At 45.1% G+C, this 15,856-nt stretch overlaps 2 protein-coding genes across 2 annotated transcripts; one reads left to right on the forward strand and one right to left on the reverse strand.

The window, feature by feature from the left end:
* Positions 1–1,035: 1,035 nt before the first annotated feature.
* Positions 1,036–1,496, forward strand: LOC117582938. Its single transcript, XM_034271045.1, has one exon. The coding sequence runs from the start codon at positions 1,058–1,060 to the stop codon at positions 1,466–1,468; it is 411 nt and encodes a 136-aa protein (XP_034126936.1). The 5' UTR covers positions 1,036–1,057; the 3' UTR covers positions 1,469–1,496.
* A 4,825-nt stretch (positions 1,497–6,321) lies between these two features.
* LOC117580491 (gram-negative bacteria-binding protein 3) lies at positions 6,322–6,833 on the reverse strand. The gene has a single exon (XM_034267082.1). It carries the CDS (start codon positions 6,811–6,813, stop codon positions 6,346–6,348), a length of 468 nt encoding a protein of 155 aa, XP_034122973.1. The 5' UTR covers positions 6,814–6,833; the 3' UTR covers positions 6,322–6,345.
* Positions 6,834–15,856: the final 9,023 nt, after the last annotated feature.

Below are 15,856 nucleotides of genomic sequence, written 5' to 3' on the forward strand. Positions count from 1 at the left end.
CTACTTCAATTGCCTTATGCATAAAATGAACATAATCTGTGGGCTATCAAAAGATGTAGTGGTCCTGCGGTACTCGGTTGAGCTTTGGTGGTTTTCTGTCAGGAACGACCACAATCCTAAACAGAAGTCCGCATTCTTTCCTTTTGCAGTATTCCTTTATGCGAAAACTCTATCAAACCTTAAGATGAAGTGATTTTCGATTAACTTCAGAGTTCGAAGCGTAAGGCCACACCCACGACCCCTCGACCCAACCTTCCGCAACACCAACACAAACATCGACAACAGCCTGACAAAGTTCTACAATTATTCTCAATTTCTCGCAATTTCTTGCCATTTTTTACACCGTTCAGACATTCTGCACTTGGACTAATTTCAAAGAGCCATATATCAGCGGCAGCCAAGAGCGCACAAGAGAGCGTGAGGCATCAGCAGCAGCAGCAGCAGCAGCAGCAGGGGTGTGGCAAGACACCTGTAGACGGGTACCCCTTTTGCCACGGGTGGCGTGTGACAAATGTGCGTCAAGTTGCTGGCAACTTATTTTCCGCCCCCTCACACTTTGAAGCTGCAGCGAAGTTGGGGCAAAAATATTTAACTTTCTGGCAGCGGAATCTTTTATAATTAATTTCCAACTCGGTGGGTAGATATTCGTTCCCTTTCAAAAACGCGTTCAGGCTTCATATTTTAGACATTAGAGAGAGAAAGAGAGAGACTGCTGCTGCTGCTGCTGCTGGCCCGTCCATGGGGTTCTTCGGATAGTTGCCATCAGCCGGAACGTGTCCCGGGCACGTATTTATATTCATGGCAAAAGTTACACTCACTTTTTGGTTATTTTGTTGGCAATTTATGGGCGGGAGGCTTTGCCTGGCTTTCCCCTCAAAAGTTTACTCTGTCAAGCTTAAAGCTTAAGTCCAGCGGAGCCCGATCGAAAAAGCTTCGTGGGAGCTTTTCGTTCAAGTATTTCTGATAAGGGGTTCAGTTCATCTCATCGATGACTTGTTTTGATTTATTTTGTTTTGGTTTTTTCTGTCCCATCAGTCGCGTATTTTTAGAGCTCAAGATGGGATCGATTTTCGCTGTTGTGCTGCTGCTGCTGGCTGTGGCCTCGACTCTGGCCAACCCCACATACTATAGAGATGGCTACCAATCCGCAAATAGTTTGATTAGTGGCACCAAAACAGGCGGTCCATTTCACACAAATAATCTCGATGCTGGACTCATTTCGGGTGGCGCAAGTGGCGGACCCTTCCAGAACCCACAGGAGGATGACGGCCTGATAACTGGCATCCACTCGGGCGGACCTTTTGTTAGAAAGAGCCAAAACTCGGGACCCATCAGTGGAACACATGGATTAGCAGGAGGCCCGTTTGGCCATACGGAAAGCCCCTTTGGTGGTTCAGCGGGTGGCGGTGGCTTGTACAATGGATTGAACACAGGAGGGCCATATAGAGATCATTATTATCTTAATTAAACGAAAAAATGTATAAGAAAAACATAAATTACTTTGACTATTAAGAGCAGAGATTGTAATCTTACTTTTGCTACTTTCTAGTAGCTTTAAACTTTAATCTGTACAAGATTCAAAGCAAATAGTGCTAAGAGATTAAAAGTTTGACGCCTTTTCATTGCTCAAAACTGATCTGTATTAAAATGAAATGTCAAAGAAATGTACCTCCATTTAATGCATCATATTTCCCAAGCACTTTGTTGCAAGTTCCCCATCGATTGCCGTGCAACTCCTTTTATTATATCAATTAAGTTCCAGTGCACCTCGTAAAAGTGTGCCGGTTTATTGGCTCCATTTATTTCTGGCATTAATGGCGTATAAACTTTATTTACTAATTCTCTTTTCCGTAGTTTTATCCATGGCTTAGAAATGTACAAATGGCCATCAAAAATTGTATTCCAAGTGTTATTGGGGTTGGCATGCCCGTAAAAGTGGCAAATTTAAATATTTCTTTATTGCAACAAGCAGCAAAAGTTTAAGCTGCACATAAAAATATATTTATACGGTATATGGGGTGGGGCAGGTGGATGTCCAATTTTTTTTTTGCAACAGTTTTCTCAGTGCCTTATAAAGTTGTCGTGGCAAGTCAGTTTTGCGCCTGCCACGTGAAAAATTGTGGGTGTGGCATGGGGCAAGTGCCAAAACTGAAAACTGCCACAAACTTGCCGTAAGCTAGAATTCTGCTGCGGTACGAAATGAGAAAATGAGAGAGACAGCGGCACCGGCAGCCTCGCAAATGTTGCTGACAGCGTCAGTTGCGTTTGCTGTCTCCATTCCACAGATTTCACAGATGCAATACATATGTACATCTGCATGTACATACATACATATACATATATGATGCATATACTCATGCTCCTATGTTTGTATGTATGAGATGTGCATTGCCTGATAAACTGCAGCGTTGGAGGCACTTTTTTGTTTGCCATAAATAAGTCTTAAATTCCAGTAAATTAGTACTTACTAACAAATGGCCTGCTCTCTTCCAGAGGTTCTGTTTTATCTCGAGCTTCGGGCGCTGAGAGCGGTCAGCGGCACAGGGTCAAGCGCAAGGCGATGGCAGAGATCTAACACAAAACAGGCCCTCTTCCTCTTACTCCCACACAATGGCAGACATCCAGAGTCCATACCAACAACAAGAAGATATTTCCATTGCAAATGCAAAGACGCTCTTAGAACCTCTCAGCAATGGCGCGCTCTTAACTTTTTCCCCACGCTTCAGTGTACTGCCACAGGTGTGAAGGGTGGATCCACTGTCCATCCGTCTCCCTCTGCCCAGTATTGAACATAAGCCATAGCAATTACATATACGCAGCCATTGCAGTGGTCAAAGCGCTCTCAGAACCTTTCACAAATGACTTCTGGTGCGAAGAGAGCGCTAAGTGAAATTTAAGTTACTGGCGCAGACGCATGGTTTTCGGGTCGCGGAGGTAAAATTGCGTAAAACAATACGGAAATGTTCGGATAAATGAAAATAAATTATATAAAAAGCCGTGTGAGAAGTATAGCAAGTGTTTATAAAGAATATATGGCGAAAAAATGTGAAAACATTTTGTGAAATGTCGAAAAGTGGCGTACAAGGCTGGAAAATATAAGACCATGCGAGTGGAGAGACAACGCAAGCCACAGCAACTACAAATAATGTTTTAAATGCGTTTTATATGTGAAAATATTACCGACAATTTTCAATGGCGTCGCAGTTTTATCGCCACCTCCCGCGCTCATACACAGTTATTGGAATTAGAGTAGAAAGAAGACGAAGTAACATAACGGTGCCATGGCGTGATGTTCTTTTCAGCTAGTTTTTTTTTTTGGGTTGCCTTTTGCGTTTGCCTTCTTTCTGCGAGAGCGCATGCAAAACGATATGGCAAAGGGTGCCCCGCTCCTCTTAGATGGTCTCAACAACTGGCTCTTAATTTGTCGACCCCGCTTCTGGTCATTGCACTATGCAGACACCATGCAGAAGAAAGCCAAAAATGTTCAACTGAAGTGTCTTATCTGTGTTGATGGATCTCCTCCTCGCTTTTATCATCTTCCTCTGCCCTTCTACACACACACAGAAACGCAAAGCCGCTCTTAAATGCTCTCACCCATGGCAGTTCGTTCATCTCCAAATTACTTTGAGTGGGAAGAGATCGCTAAGTCAAATTTAAACTCCCAGCGCAGACGCATGCCTTTTTTCGCTAGGCAAAAAGGCCAGAAAAGTATTGCAAAATGTTCGGAAAAGTATAAAAAACCCCGTGTGATAAGTTGAAAAGTTGTCGAAAATCTCGGAGATGCAAAGCCACAATTGAGTGGAAATTAAAGGAAAATAACGGCGCTTGGCTGTAACTCATCTTGAGTTTCGTGTTTTTTTTTATGTGAGAGTGAGCGTAGGTGCATTAAAAGAGGCCGAAAAGTGAGTGAATGTTCGTAAGAGTGGGTGAGAAGTAAAAAAAGATGAGAGCCCCGCAAGATTAAAGAAAGAGTGCAAGTGTTAGTGTCGATGGTCAATATGATGGCAAGGAGAGCCAGGCGGTTACGGCAAAAGTGAGTGAAATTTAAGAGTGAGTGAGAAGTAAAAACAGTTAAATGCCCCGCAAAACTAAAGAAAGAGCGGAAATCTCACTCAGTGTAAAGTGCAAGTGTAAGTGTCGATGGTCAATATGATGGCAAGGAGAGCCAGGCGGTTACGGCAAAAGTGAGTGCAGTGTAAGAGTGAGTTAGAAGTAAAAACAGTTAAATGCCCTGCAAAACTAAAGAAAGAGCGGAAATCTCACTCAGTGTAAAGTGCAAGTGTAAGTGTCGATGGTCAATATGATGGCAAGGAGAGCCAGGCGGTTACGGCAAAAGTGAGTGCAGTGTAAGAGTGAGTTAGAAGCAAAGAAAGTTAAATGCCCCGCAAAACTAAAGAAAGAGCGGAAAAAATCTCACTCAGTGTTAAGTGCAAGTGTAAGTGTCGATGGTCATTATGACGGCAAGGAGAGCCAGGCGGTTACGGCAAAAGTGAGTGCAGTGTAAGAGTGAGTGAGAAGCAAAGACAGTTAAATGCTCCGCAAAACTAAAGAAATAGCGGAAAAAAAATCTCACTCAGTGTTAAGTGCAAGTGTAAGTGTCGATGGTCAATATGATGGCAAGGAGAGCCAGGCGGTTACGGCAAAAGTGAGTGCAGTGTAAGAGTGAGTGAGAAGCAAAGACAGTTAAATGCTCCGCAAAACTAAAGAAAGAGCGGAAAAAAAATCTCACTCAGTGTTAAGTGCAAGTGTAAGTGTCGATGGTCATTATGACGGCAAGGAGAGCCAGGCGGTTACGGCAAAAGTGAGTGCAGTGTACGAGTGAGTGAGAAGCAAAGAAAGTTAAATGCCCCGCAAAACTAAAGAAAGAGCGGAAATCTCACTCAGTGTTAAGTGCAAGTGTAAGTGTCGATGGTCAATATGATGGCAAGGAGAGCCAGGCGGTTACGGCAAAAGTGAGTGCAGTGTAAGAGTGAGTGAGAAGCAAAGACAGTTAAATGCTCCGCAAAACTAAAGAAAGAGCGGAAAAAAAATCTCACTCAGTGTTAAGTGTAAGTGTCGATGGTCATTATGACGGCAAGGAGAGCCAGGCGGTTACGGCAAAAGTGAGTTAAATTTAAGAGTGAGTGAGAAGAAAAGACAGTTAAATGCCCCGCAAAACTAAAGAAAGAGCGGAAAAAAACTCACTCAGTGTTAAGTGCAAGTGTAAGTGTCGATGGTCAATATGATGGCAAGGAGAGCCAGGCGGTTACGGCAAAAGTGAGTGCAGTGTAAGAGTGAGTGAGAAGCAAAGACAGTTAAATGCTCCGCAAAACTAAAGAAATAGCGGAAAAAAAATCTCACTCAGTGTTAAGTGCAAGTGTAAGTGTCGATGGTCAATATGATGGCAAGGAGTGCCAGGCGGATACGGCAAAAGTGAGTGAAAGTTTATACGAAAACTATAAACAGTAGAATAAACCGCAAAAACTGTTGAAAGAGCGGAAAACAGCACAATGCTGTCCAAAAGAACTGAAAAGCAAAAGAGATTTGTGTTGAATGGAAGGTGAGTCTACACAAAACTTTGTATATTATTTGAACATCATACTCCATATATTCCGAGTCATTTGAGCTTACATACTATTTTATTTATTATTTTATATTTTCTTATCATACATTGTCATATGAGTGTTTCAAAAGGGCTCTAAATCTATCGAATTTCAAGTCGATTACACCCCCCACATAAGCTGCCAATCTTCCCCCTCAACCCACAGGAAAAACTTCCCAACAAGCAGTGGTGTTGTTCCAAAAACTTTTACTAGTCTATCTGGTCTTTGTGTTGTGGTCTCTAGAGAAAGTAAGATGGGCCAAGAGTAACCCTTTGTGCAGCTTATAGGAGGAAGTACCGCTGCGATACGATACGCATCTTTGCGAATAGTTTCCTTCACGCTGTTTGTGTTTTGGTGGCACTTTTTTTCGCTTTTGGGTCACACAGGTCTAGCGGGTTGAGTGAAGGGTGCCGTGCAGAGGGAAGTTGCGATTTCGAAATGATTTATACGATCCGGATACTTGCGTTCCATATCTGTGACAAAGTGCTTCTTTGATTTATGGCCATTTTGGGATGAAAACGGGTTGAAAATAAAACAATGCAACGGGTTAAAGGAGCGCCAGTGACATCCAACCAACAGAATCCACCATCCATGTATAGACATAGGGGAATGGATATTGATATATTCTTGTGCTGAGTGCAAATCAATTTTCTCAGAGAGGTGTCTCATCACTAGCAGCAGCAGCTCAAGGCGCTTCATCTATCACTGAAATCAAATCCCAGTAGTAAAATAAAATCTATTTACGCTTTCATTTTTATATAATTTATGCCACATAAATATTGATCGTTGGCTGGCCGTTGACTACAATCGGCTGATGGCCTCCGGCTTTGCCCCGTGCATCGATGCGCTGCGTGCTCCCTCCTCCTCCTGCTCCGACCACATGCCGCTGGTTGTAGTTGTGATAGTCGACGCCATGGTAGCGCGCAGTTGTCCAGTAGTAGAGCACATCACCGGGCTGCAGTTTGTGGTTGCGATTGCGGTAAGTCCAGCGTCCGTTGCGGGCGCTGAGAATGTCGGCGGCCCAGGTCTGATCCGAGAGATCGTCCATTTCCTCGTTGACCTTGCCGTGGAAGGCAAAGAGGGAGATGCCCGGCTCGTCCGGTATGGATACCTCGAAGCCATTGGGCGAATTGACCTTGACGGAGGCCTTGGGCACATTGTACGCCCCACTGCCCCCCAGCCATAGGGCAACGATGATGAGTAGAAGCTGCATCTCTATTCCCATCGACATGATGCTGATAACTGGATTCCAGCGAGCGCTGAGATGCGATTTTTGTACGTAGACAGCCAGCTCACAGCTTATCTCGTTCTCGTTTCGGGTTTTCCATCGAGCAAAAGCTGTGTACTTCCCGTCGGTAGTGCATTCCCCCCCCCTCGTCGCACCAAAACACACACAAAGAGAGAGCAGAGAGATACACACACTTACGAGAAGATACTTTCGTGTGTGCCCCAAAGTATGCGATACAAATATTTGCACTGCAATATTTCTTCGTCTCTCCCTGGTAGCTCCACTCGACTGCGGTTGGCCTGTGCAAGTGCTGAGGTCCTTTGTGCGATAATATGGTGTCTCTCTCCACAAGAATCTATGCGGCTGTACTCCATTCTGTTCTGCTGGCAGTCCCGGGCCAACGACCACAGCATTTTCAGCTACAAATATGCACTCGGCATCCCTGTGGCATGCGTCGCATGAGGCAGACACTTAAATAACTGTTAAATGATCTTCACTTCAAGAAGTTGTAAGCAGAAAATACCCGAAATCCAGCTCTATCTAGCTACAATTATTTTTTTGTATCCAATTTCTGCTTGTTAATTCTCCACTGACCGCACGGGGAATCAGGCCACCACCCCCTTCCCACTGCCCACTAACCAGCTGCTAGTTAATTCGTAATTGCTATGCCATTTGTCAGGCTGAAAACCTCTCCGTGGAGCCCGACAATTGTCCCCCAAAACAACATTAAAAGCTGGCAAAAGCACAATATCAACTTTTTCCCAGAGCACTGGCGGGGGGAGAAACACAAGCAAAGTCAAACCACAGCAAACCGAAACTAAATAGCTGGACATTTATACGAGCCATCCATCTATTCGGGATTCCACGCTCAATCTATTCATTCAGTCATTTGGTCATTTGGTCATGCATTCACTCATCCAACCATCCATCCATCTATCCATCTATCCCAGCCATTGCTCTATGCGGGTTCATCTATTCAACGGCCAACGCCAAAACCCCCAGCCGCCAGCTCTCCCATTCCATTGCCGAATTGTTTTGGAGGCACTGTTTTCTCTGCCTCTGATTTATAAGCTTCATGCCGCTGACCACTTGATTGCGTAGTGTCTCCCTCTCGCTTCCACTCTCTATCTCTATCTCTATCTCTATATCTATCTCTATCGCTCATGTGTGTGTGTTTGTGTGTAATTTATTTACGTTAACACGAGCGCACTGGCCCAAGAGCACCTAAAACTACAACCATCCGACAGAGCCAGGCTCAAAAGAAGAGCTTTTCCCCACTTTCATTTATTTTAAATGGCATAGAAAATTGCAAACTGACATTTCTGTACCAAGTGTACCCAAGTGTCCTGCCCGTCCAGCGCATCCTCTATCTGGGATGGGTCTATGTGTGGCATGTGCACACAGCCGGAAATTCATTCGGGATATGTCGCACGAGTACGAGGGCAGAACGGGGTGCGGTTTGTGTGGGGTGTACGAGTGTACGAGTACGGTCTACTGATTACCATGAAATTACATTGTTTCGCACTTAAAAACGTGTTGGTCAGTGTACACTTTTCGGGCCCGAACTTTGACTCGGCTTTCCCCTTTCGGTTAATTAAGTGGCTGTACGAATTTGTACGTAATACCCTCAACAGAAAACCTTAACGTAGAGAGTCAAATAAGTCCCGACAAGCTCTAAGATATTCGGCAGAGAAAATGCATAAATGCTGGAACAATTGTGCAGGAATACACTTTGAGGGATAAAAAACAAATCAGAACGATGGAAAATATGAAAATAATAACAACAAAATAAATTCGAAATCAAAGATAATGCCATAGAACCAATGGATGCTTAAGGGTATTCCATCTCTCAGTGTGCCCGTAAACTCTTTCTCTTTATCGTGTGATGTGTGCCCCACACACACACACACACACACACACACACACACACATGCACTTGCACGTGCCACTCGTATCTGCCTGCCTCACAGCCGAATTTAATTGCTTGCGATTATTGTTAATTGATTTTATTTATTTGGCAGATAGGGGAGATTGGCTGTGGGTATGGCTGGGGGCTTGCCTGCTGGCATGGGGCATTAGCCAGGTGGCCACGCCCCAGCTCCTGTTTTGTATTTTTTGGGCCTGGTTTAATTTGTTTGGAATTTGCCTAAATTGAATGGGAATTGATTTTCAATTAAATTGTATTTTTTGATGCATGCCACACGCGTTGCATCGCTACAATAAGAGTAATGCTGCATGCCACTGATGCCTGGAATCGCCGCCTTATTTTTGGCCATTCAGCATAATCCAATCAATGGCTTGAATTTGTTGCAACATGCAACATTCTCTTCTGTCTCTTTTGTTGTTTTTGAATTATTTGATTTTCTGTGTAATTCGTTTGGCCATGGATTTTGTGGGTATTTTTTTACCTGTTAACTGTTAAATGCAGGTAAATAATGCAATAAAAAGCCATTTAAAAAATGTACATTTTAAATCGATTTAGCTGCGGTTTTTTCTCCAGCACAAATTGAAAGAATTTATTTTGGGGCAAAGAAAAATCAAAGCGAAAGTGTTTTTAAGTCAGAAATGTGGCCTACAGCCATGGGGCCACACCTTAAATGTGAACTAAAGTTGCACTTCAAGGCACTTAAGCCTGCATATTGCATGGAAATCGCTTCAATTGTGCTTGAAATTGTTAAATGAATGCATTAAAATTGTAGATAAATTCTACTCCATGAAATGTCGATGAGTTTTGACGCACATTTTGAAGCAGCTAGAAAATTAATATTACGGAGTATTCAAATGGAACTTTAATTGTGTAAATTATATAATGATAATCTCTCTCTCTCTCTCTTTTGGCATTTACATTGATAACATAATTATTTGATACACAGTATCATTACGCACAGCCTGCTACCCTAGGAGGTGAAAAGGGGGGGGGGGTGTGGCTGTGACTGGGTGTGAGGGTGTGGTGGGTGAGTGCGAGTGTGGATATCCTGCAGACAGCGTCTTTGCGTATCCATCTCCATTTCGCTATAATCAATTTTACTTTGGCGCTGAAAATGCAAACACGCTAGACAGACTGCCACACACAGACCTCAAGGATGGGCTGGGGAAGAAGTAGAGTAAGCAATAAGCCAAGCCAAGCCAAGATCTATTCAAGCATAGGTACTCCTGTCATGGCTTACACACACACACACACACAGAGAGAGAGAGAGTCTCGTTCGTATATTGGAACCGCAACCATTTCGCATGTAGCGATATCCTTTGCAGCACACACACATACAGTCCTTGGTTGCTTCTTCTTTGGCAGCGCACATATTTAAAGAGCAAACGTTTATCTAAGTTGTACCGTTGCGGTTTCCGTTGACATTCAAATGCGGAAGCACCTGTCGCCCCAGCCACAGAGCCTCAGAGACGGAGGCGAGAATGGCGACTGAACGATGTTCAAGGCAGGATGGGAGGCCGGGAAGGCCGGGGAGGCAGGCAGTCAGCAGTCGGCATTCACTTCCGATTTCACACGCACACGAGCAGGGGCCAGTGAATGTTGGCTGGCATGTGGAATGTTGTCAGTAGAGGGCTGACTGTGCCTCCTGTCGCATGGGGAGAGAACCACTCAAGCGAACTCCTGGAGTACCTCGCCTTCCCCCAACCCACACACACCACGCTGGTGCGTGTCCTCCGGCAGGAGGTGGTGCGGCAGGAGGTGGTGCGGCAGGAGGCATGGAACATGACAAGTTTCTCTTGGAATCGTTTCGCTTGCCACGCACTGCCAACGCCTGCTACGACGACGACGACGACGACGACTCCTTTCATAAAGGCAGAGAACTTGCATGGGGTGCGGGTTGTGCGGGGGGTGGTGGGATGGCACTTGAAGGACTTTGCCACTTTGTAGTTACACTTTTGAATTTTCAAGCAGCGACAACGATGACAACGACGCTGCCACTCGTCAGTCCTTAAATGGTTTCGCTTACACCTCGAACATGCCATTGAACAAATTAATTACTTGACAACTTTACAAGCATTCTGCTGTGCACCCTCCACTCCACTCCACACCACACCACACTTCCTCCCTGCCACCCAGTTCCAGTTCTCAGGAGCAGCAGGAGCTGGTAAAGGAGTCTGCGGATCAGCCCGCAGAATTGTGGTTCCTTTCTGTTTAAGCGGCTGCTCATTAGAATCCCACTACAAGTGCCACTACGCAGCAGCAGCCAACCAACCCAGCCCGAAATCAAACGTAGCAGTCCCCCAAAAGAGGTTGGGAGGGGCAGGCAGAGGCATACGCATCCTGATTCCTCATGATTTCTGAGCTCTCATTAATAACGTGGCTGTGCTGCTGGCTCCTCCTGATGCGTTTTCTGCCCACTGGCTGTATTTGTGTGCATTGTGAGTTATGTGTGTGTGTCGGCCATTGTCCAACAAAGTAGCTAAACGGCCAGAGCAGTACGACATAGCGATGGCAATGGCCCAATGGTAGATAGAGAACGCGATGGCTTATGCTGAAAGGAAGCTAACATTTTGAGATAAATTAGAGATAGTTCGAGTGATATTCGAGATGATATTCGAATAAAAAAAAGATTCTTCTTGGAATATTCGGCAAAATAAACGACTTCAGCCTTGATTTCAGATGCATATTTCTAGATCCTTGGAACATTTATCCTCTGCGCTTCTTTTCAGCCACAAATTTCAGCACAAGTGGCGCACGCCACCATCTCTATCGGCACTACAATGGCCTCGACCAGCCACCATACGTTCTGGTTCTGGTCCTGGTTCTCGTTCTCATTCGCGTTCTGCTGCTGTTTCTTGGATGCGTTGCGGCCTGCACCGTTGCAAGCTGTGTCGAACCTTTTTGTTTTTGGCTGCGTTCCCGGGGCGCATAGGCGGAAATTGGAAACGCGTTGCTTTATGCACGAGAGCGCAGGGCGGGCAGATAGATAGGGGATAGAAAGTGCGCTTTGTGGCAAGAACTTGGTGGATGCCTCGGGGCGCTCATAAAGAGCGTAGGTATTCGAGGGCTCCTCTGCTCCGTGTGTGTGTGTGTGTGTGGTGTGGCCCATTGTTTGTGGCACCCGGAAAAAGAGTGGACTACGTACTACAGTGGACTGACTACCACCACTAGCAGAACGGAGCGAGACAGAGCCTCCTCCTGCTAATGTTTCCCTGTTAAGCATTCATTTGGCCAATGTCCACAGATGCAGGATGCGGCGATGCAGCAATTCCCCCGAAAGCCCACTCGTAACCCATTCGAATGGGCATCCTCCTGCCCGATCCTGCGGTTCATTAAATGCTGTGTGTAAATTGGCGCATATTTTCCACAAATTTTATTACTATGCGAGTGGAGCACTATCAACAACAACTACAATATCGAGGTGGTAACCATAAAAACGCAGCATAGTCCAATGGAATTATAGGCTTTTCCCCCCTTTTCCATGCCACTTTTTCCCAGGCTTTTATTGAATATCCGAACAAATTGGCTCTTATTTTCATATTTCGAGCGCTCTCTTTTTTTGAATGCAAACTAAAATCAGTCAAAATGTTTATTGCGGTGCCAAAAGCGATACTCAAACGTTGGGTCTGTATCTGTATGAGTGTCTGTATCTGTATCTGTATCTGTGTCTGTGTGTTTGTTGTATCTGCGGCTGTTCGAATGGGCTCTTCATTTGGTTATTTTACACAATTTACGATAAATATACCCTTATGTGTGTGCGTAATTTTGTTTAGCGTAATTGCGGTGCCACTTGATTGGAGGCCGCACACACAGGCAGCTGCATTTGCAGCATATTGCTGCCAATTTGTTGTTTTCCTACCCTCCTTTATTTTTTGCATTTTGTGTTTTATTTTTGAACCAAATTGTTGATATCGCTCGCTGCGTCGCTCGCTTGCATTCAAAATGAGATTTTTCAACGCTCAATTGTAATTTTCAGCAAGGGAAATGCGGGGTGCAGCGGAGGGCGCAACATCCACAGAGGAGCCAAGTTAATGAGCGCCCAACAGCCACACCCATTGACTCCAGCATCAGCTCCAGCTCCAACTCCTTTTTCAACTCCTTCTCCTGCTGCTCTGTCTGGTTCTCTGGCCGTTTTTCAATAAAGGGCACCCAAAAGCAAACAGGCAGCAGCTACAGCGGAACGGCGAGCTGAGGCGCGGCGGGCAAGTTAATAAAAGTCCGCGACATGCAAAGGCATATCCCAGCATGCCCCATGACCCATGCCCCCCCACCAGACAAAAGGCAAAGGATTTAAAAAGTATCTTTAGCAGAAAAGAACACTTCTTTTGCTGATAGATAACACTTTAAGGACATCAATATTGTGTATAAGGAAAGAGACCAAAAACTGTTTCACGTTCACAAAGATCCACAGCTGCCAGCTAATAGGAATAAATATAGTTTAGGCAACATTTTAGAGATTTTTTGTAACAATCTACAGACATTAGTTTGTTGTAAAACATTTGCCAAATGTGAGTTTCTTTTTTAACCCCCAAGAGCAGCCTCTGCTCCACCTGCTCCACCTGCTTCACTTGTCCATTTATCCGAGATGCCATCATGGATGTGTGTAGCCATCGATAGGCGATTGCTTCGATTAAATAATTTATCTACGGACAGCCGCAGAGACAGCGGGCAGCCGGCAGTCGACAGCCGACAGCCGGACGGCTGACCGCCTCGACTCGTTCTTTTTTTTGTCGTGTGTATTTTTCTGTTGTGTTTTGTGCCACTTGACAGGCGAGTTAATTAATTTTTGGTTGCTGCACACCGCTGCCTGCGTTGTTCTCTGCCTTTTTCCCCATTGTCTTTTAACTCTTTGAGGCGTGCCACACAGGCAGCACCGGCCACTTGGCTTGGGCTCTCTCCCTTTGGCTTTGCGTCTTAACCTCGCGGCTTGTGTTTTTCCCCCTGTTTGTCTCTCATTCTCTCGGTGCAGATTGCGGCTTTGCCATTCATTCGTAATTTAAGTTCAACGTTTCGTATTCTGTAGATTTTTCCTGCCATTCCTTTGGGTTATTTTTTGTTGCTGTTTAAAGTGCCAGCGGAGTGCGTGGAAGGTCGGTGGGTTCTAAGCTGCTTAGTCCCCTGGTGGTGGCCTCCATTTACACGTGACAGTGATTGGGTGCCAGTGCCGGGGATTTATTTATCTTTTAAAAGTGTATTTATTGCGGCAGAAACCACAGGACCAGCCCCACCCCCGGTAAAAGGTGCCAGCAAAATCCAAGCCAAAAAATGTAAGCAACAAAACAAAGTAGAGAAAAAAAGCGAGAAACGAAACAAATGAAAGGGAGCTTTGAGGGGGGTGGGAGCAAGTGAATGAATGGATCACTATTTCTGCTCTTCACATTTCATTCTGCTTTATACGTGGAAGGATATGCTTTCCTATATCCTGCGCCATTTATTTCACTTTTATCGGACATCAAGATGTATTGATTTTTGTTGCAGCACCCGCACCCGCACATGCCGATAATCTGGCCCTAAACTTTAGGCCCGAAAAACAAGAGCGAAAAAAAACTAGATTGGGTTTGGGCTGGGGCTGTGATGTGATGTGATGTGAGATGTGAGATGTCCTGCAGCTTATGAGGGTCATGCACCCCGAACGAACCCAACTCCCTCCTCGAGCATCTAATCAAAGTTGATTGATTACGTGAGCCGGCGGGGGCAGGCGGAGGAGCCACATGCTCGGGTGTCCAGTTGATGACATTCCCAGGAGAGTCGACCCAACCCCTTCAATGCTGCCTTCATTTTCTGACTAATTTTTAATCATCATATTAAATATATATATATTTTTTTTTGCCTGTGTTCTGGGCCGATGACCACAAATTGGGGCTCTGACAATTTGCTGGTTTCTGTGATGTGGGTGCCAAAAATAATTAAATTAATTTTGCCCGCGTCCCAGGTACAAAATCGGCTTATTAATTCTGAAGAAGGATGTGGATGGGGTGTCCATTTCCAGGAAGGATTTTGCTATTTTTCCTAAAAGGTAAATAGTAGTATAGAACGGTTATTGAAGGCTGCCCAAGGATTGGCTTGGGCTGCTGCTGTAAGCCTCTTTGTGGGTTTCTTTCACCCAAATGATAAACTACGAGTATACCTACTCTTATTTCCAATTATACGGTTTGACTTTGATTCTGTATATTCTCAGGGGTCATAGGCAACACCATTCGAGCACCAAAAACCACAATTTCCATCATGGAAAGTGATGGAATTGTGTCCAGTGGAATTGGTTTATTAATTGAAGGGTTCCTCTACTTTAAGGCAGCTCTGCTGCCACCTTTAGCCGTTACTGTCACACATTTGCCATGTAAATCGAAGGTCCAATCATTAATGGAATTTTTCCCCTTCGGAAAATGTAGAACGGATGCAGGAGGAAAGGTCATTTTAAGCGCAATCAAAACAGGAAGCAGCCTGCTGCTGTTTGTTGCTTTCTCTCCGCTTTCTCTCTGCCGGAGTGACAAACTAATTTCATTACAAGCAGCTGGTGCCTGGCGAAAGGGACATTGTCCATAAACTGCCTTCAGTCGAGTGAGATCCGGGCATAATGTCTGTAATAATAATCAACAGCAGCCCCAGCCCCAGACCCTGGCACAGACTCCGACTCCGACTCCGACTCCAACTGCGACTCTGACTTTGAGCATGGGAATGAGAGCAAGACCAGAGCAAGGGCTGGGATATCCAAGAGATATCCAAGTGGAAGATGATAAGTAGACATGGACACGGACATGGACACGGACATGGACATGCAGCTTGCTCTCTCTCTCTCTCGCTCGGTTGCTACTTTTGCTCGGAGCAATTCTCTTGGGACGAAAATAGAACAATTACACTAAAAATAAAAACAAAAGCCAGATAAGTGGGGCATTGGCATCCAAAAGAGGCGGACAAGAAGGGCACACGGAGGAGGCGTGGCAGGGCAGGGCAGGGCAGGGCATGGCGTGGCGTGTCGCGTGGAAAGCTGTGTGTAATATGTGCACAAATTGAAAATAAAGTTTTGTAACAAAATGTCGCACCGGAAATGAAACTCACAGCACGAGACTTTGGCTTTGGCTTTGGTTCTCTCTCTCTCTCTCTCTCTCTCTGTCTCTCTCT

The sequence above is a fragment of the Drosophila guanche genome, unplaced genomic scaffold (genome assembly GCF_900245975.1).
Source record: "Drosophila guanche unplaced genomic scaffold, DGUA_6, whole genome shotgun sequence".
Taxonomy (NCBI): Eukaryota; Metazoa; Arthropoda; class Insecta; order Diptera; family Drosophilidae; genus Drosophila; species Drosophila guanche.

Bases quoted from the DNA above. Each gene is read 5' to 3' on its own strand.
- LOC117582938 (XM_034271045.1), top strand. From the start codon at position 1,058: ATGGGATCGATTTTCGCTGTTGTGCTGCTGCTGCTGGCTGTGGCCTCG.
- LOC117580491 (XM_034267082.1), bottom strand. From the start codon at position 6,813: ATGTCGATGGGAATAGAGATGCAGCTTCTACTCATCATCGTTGCCCTA.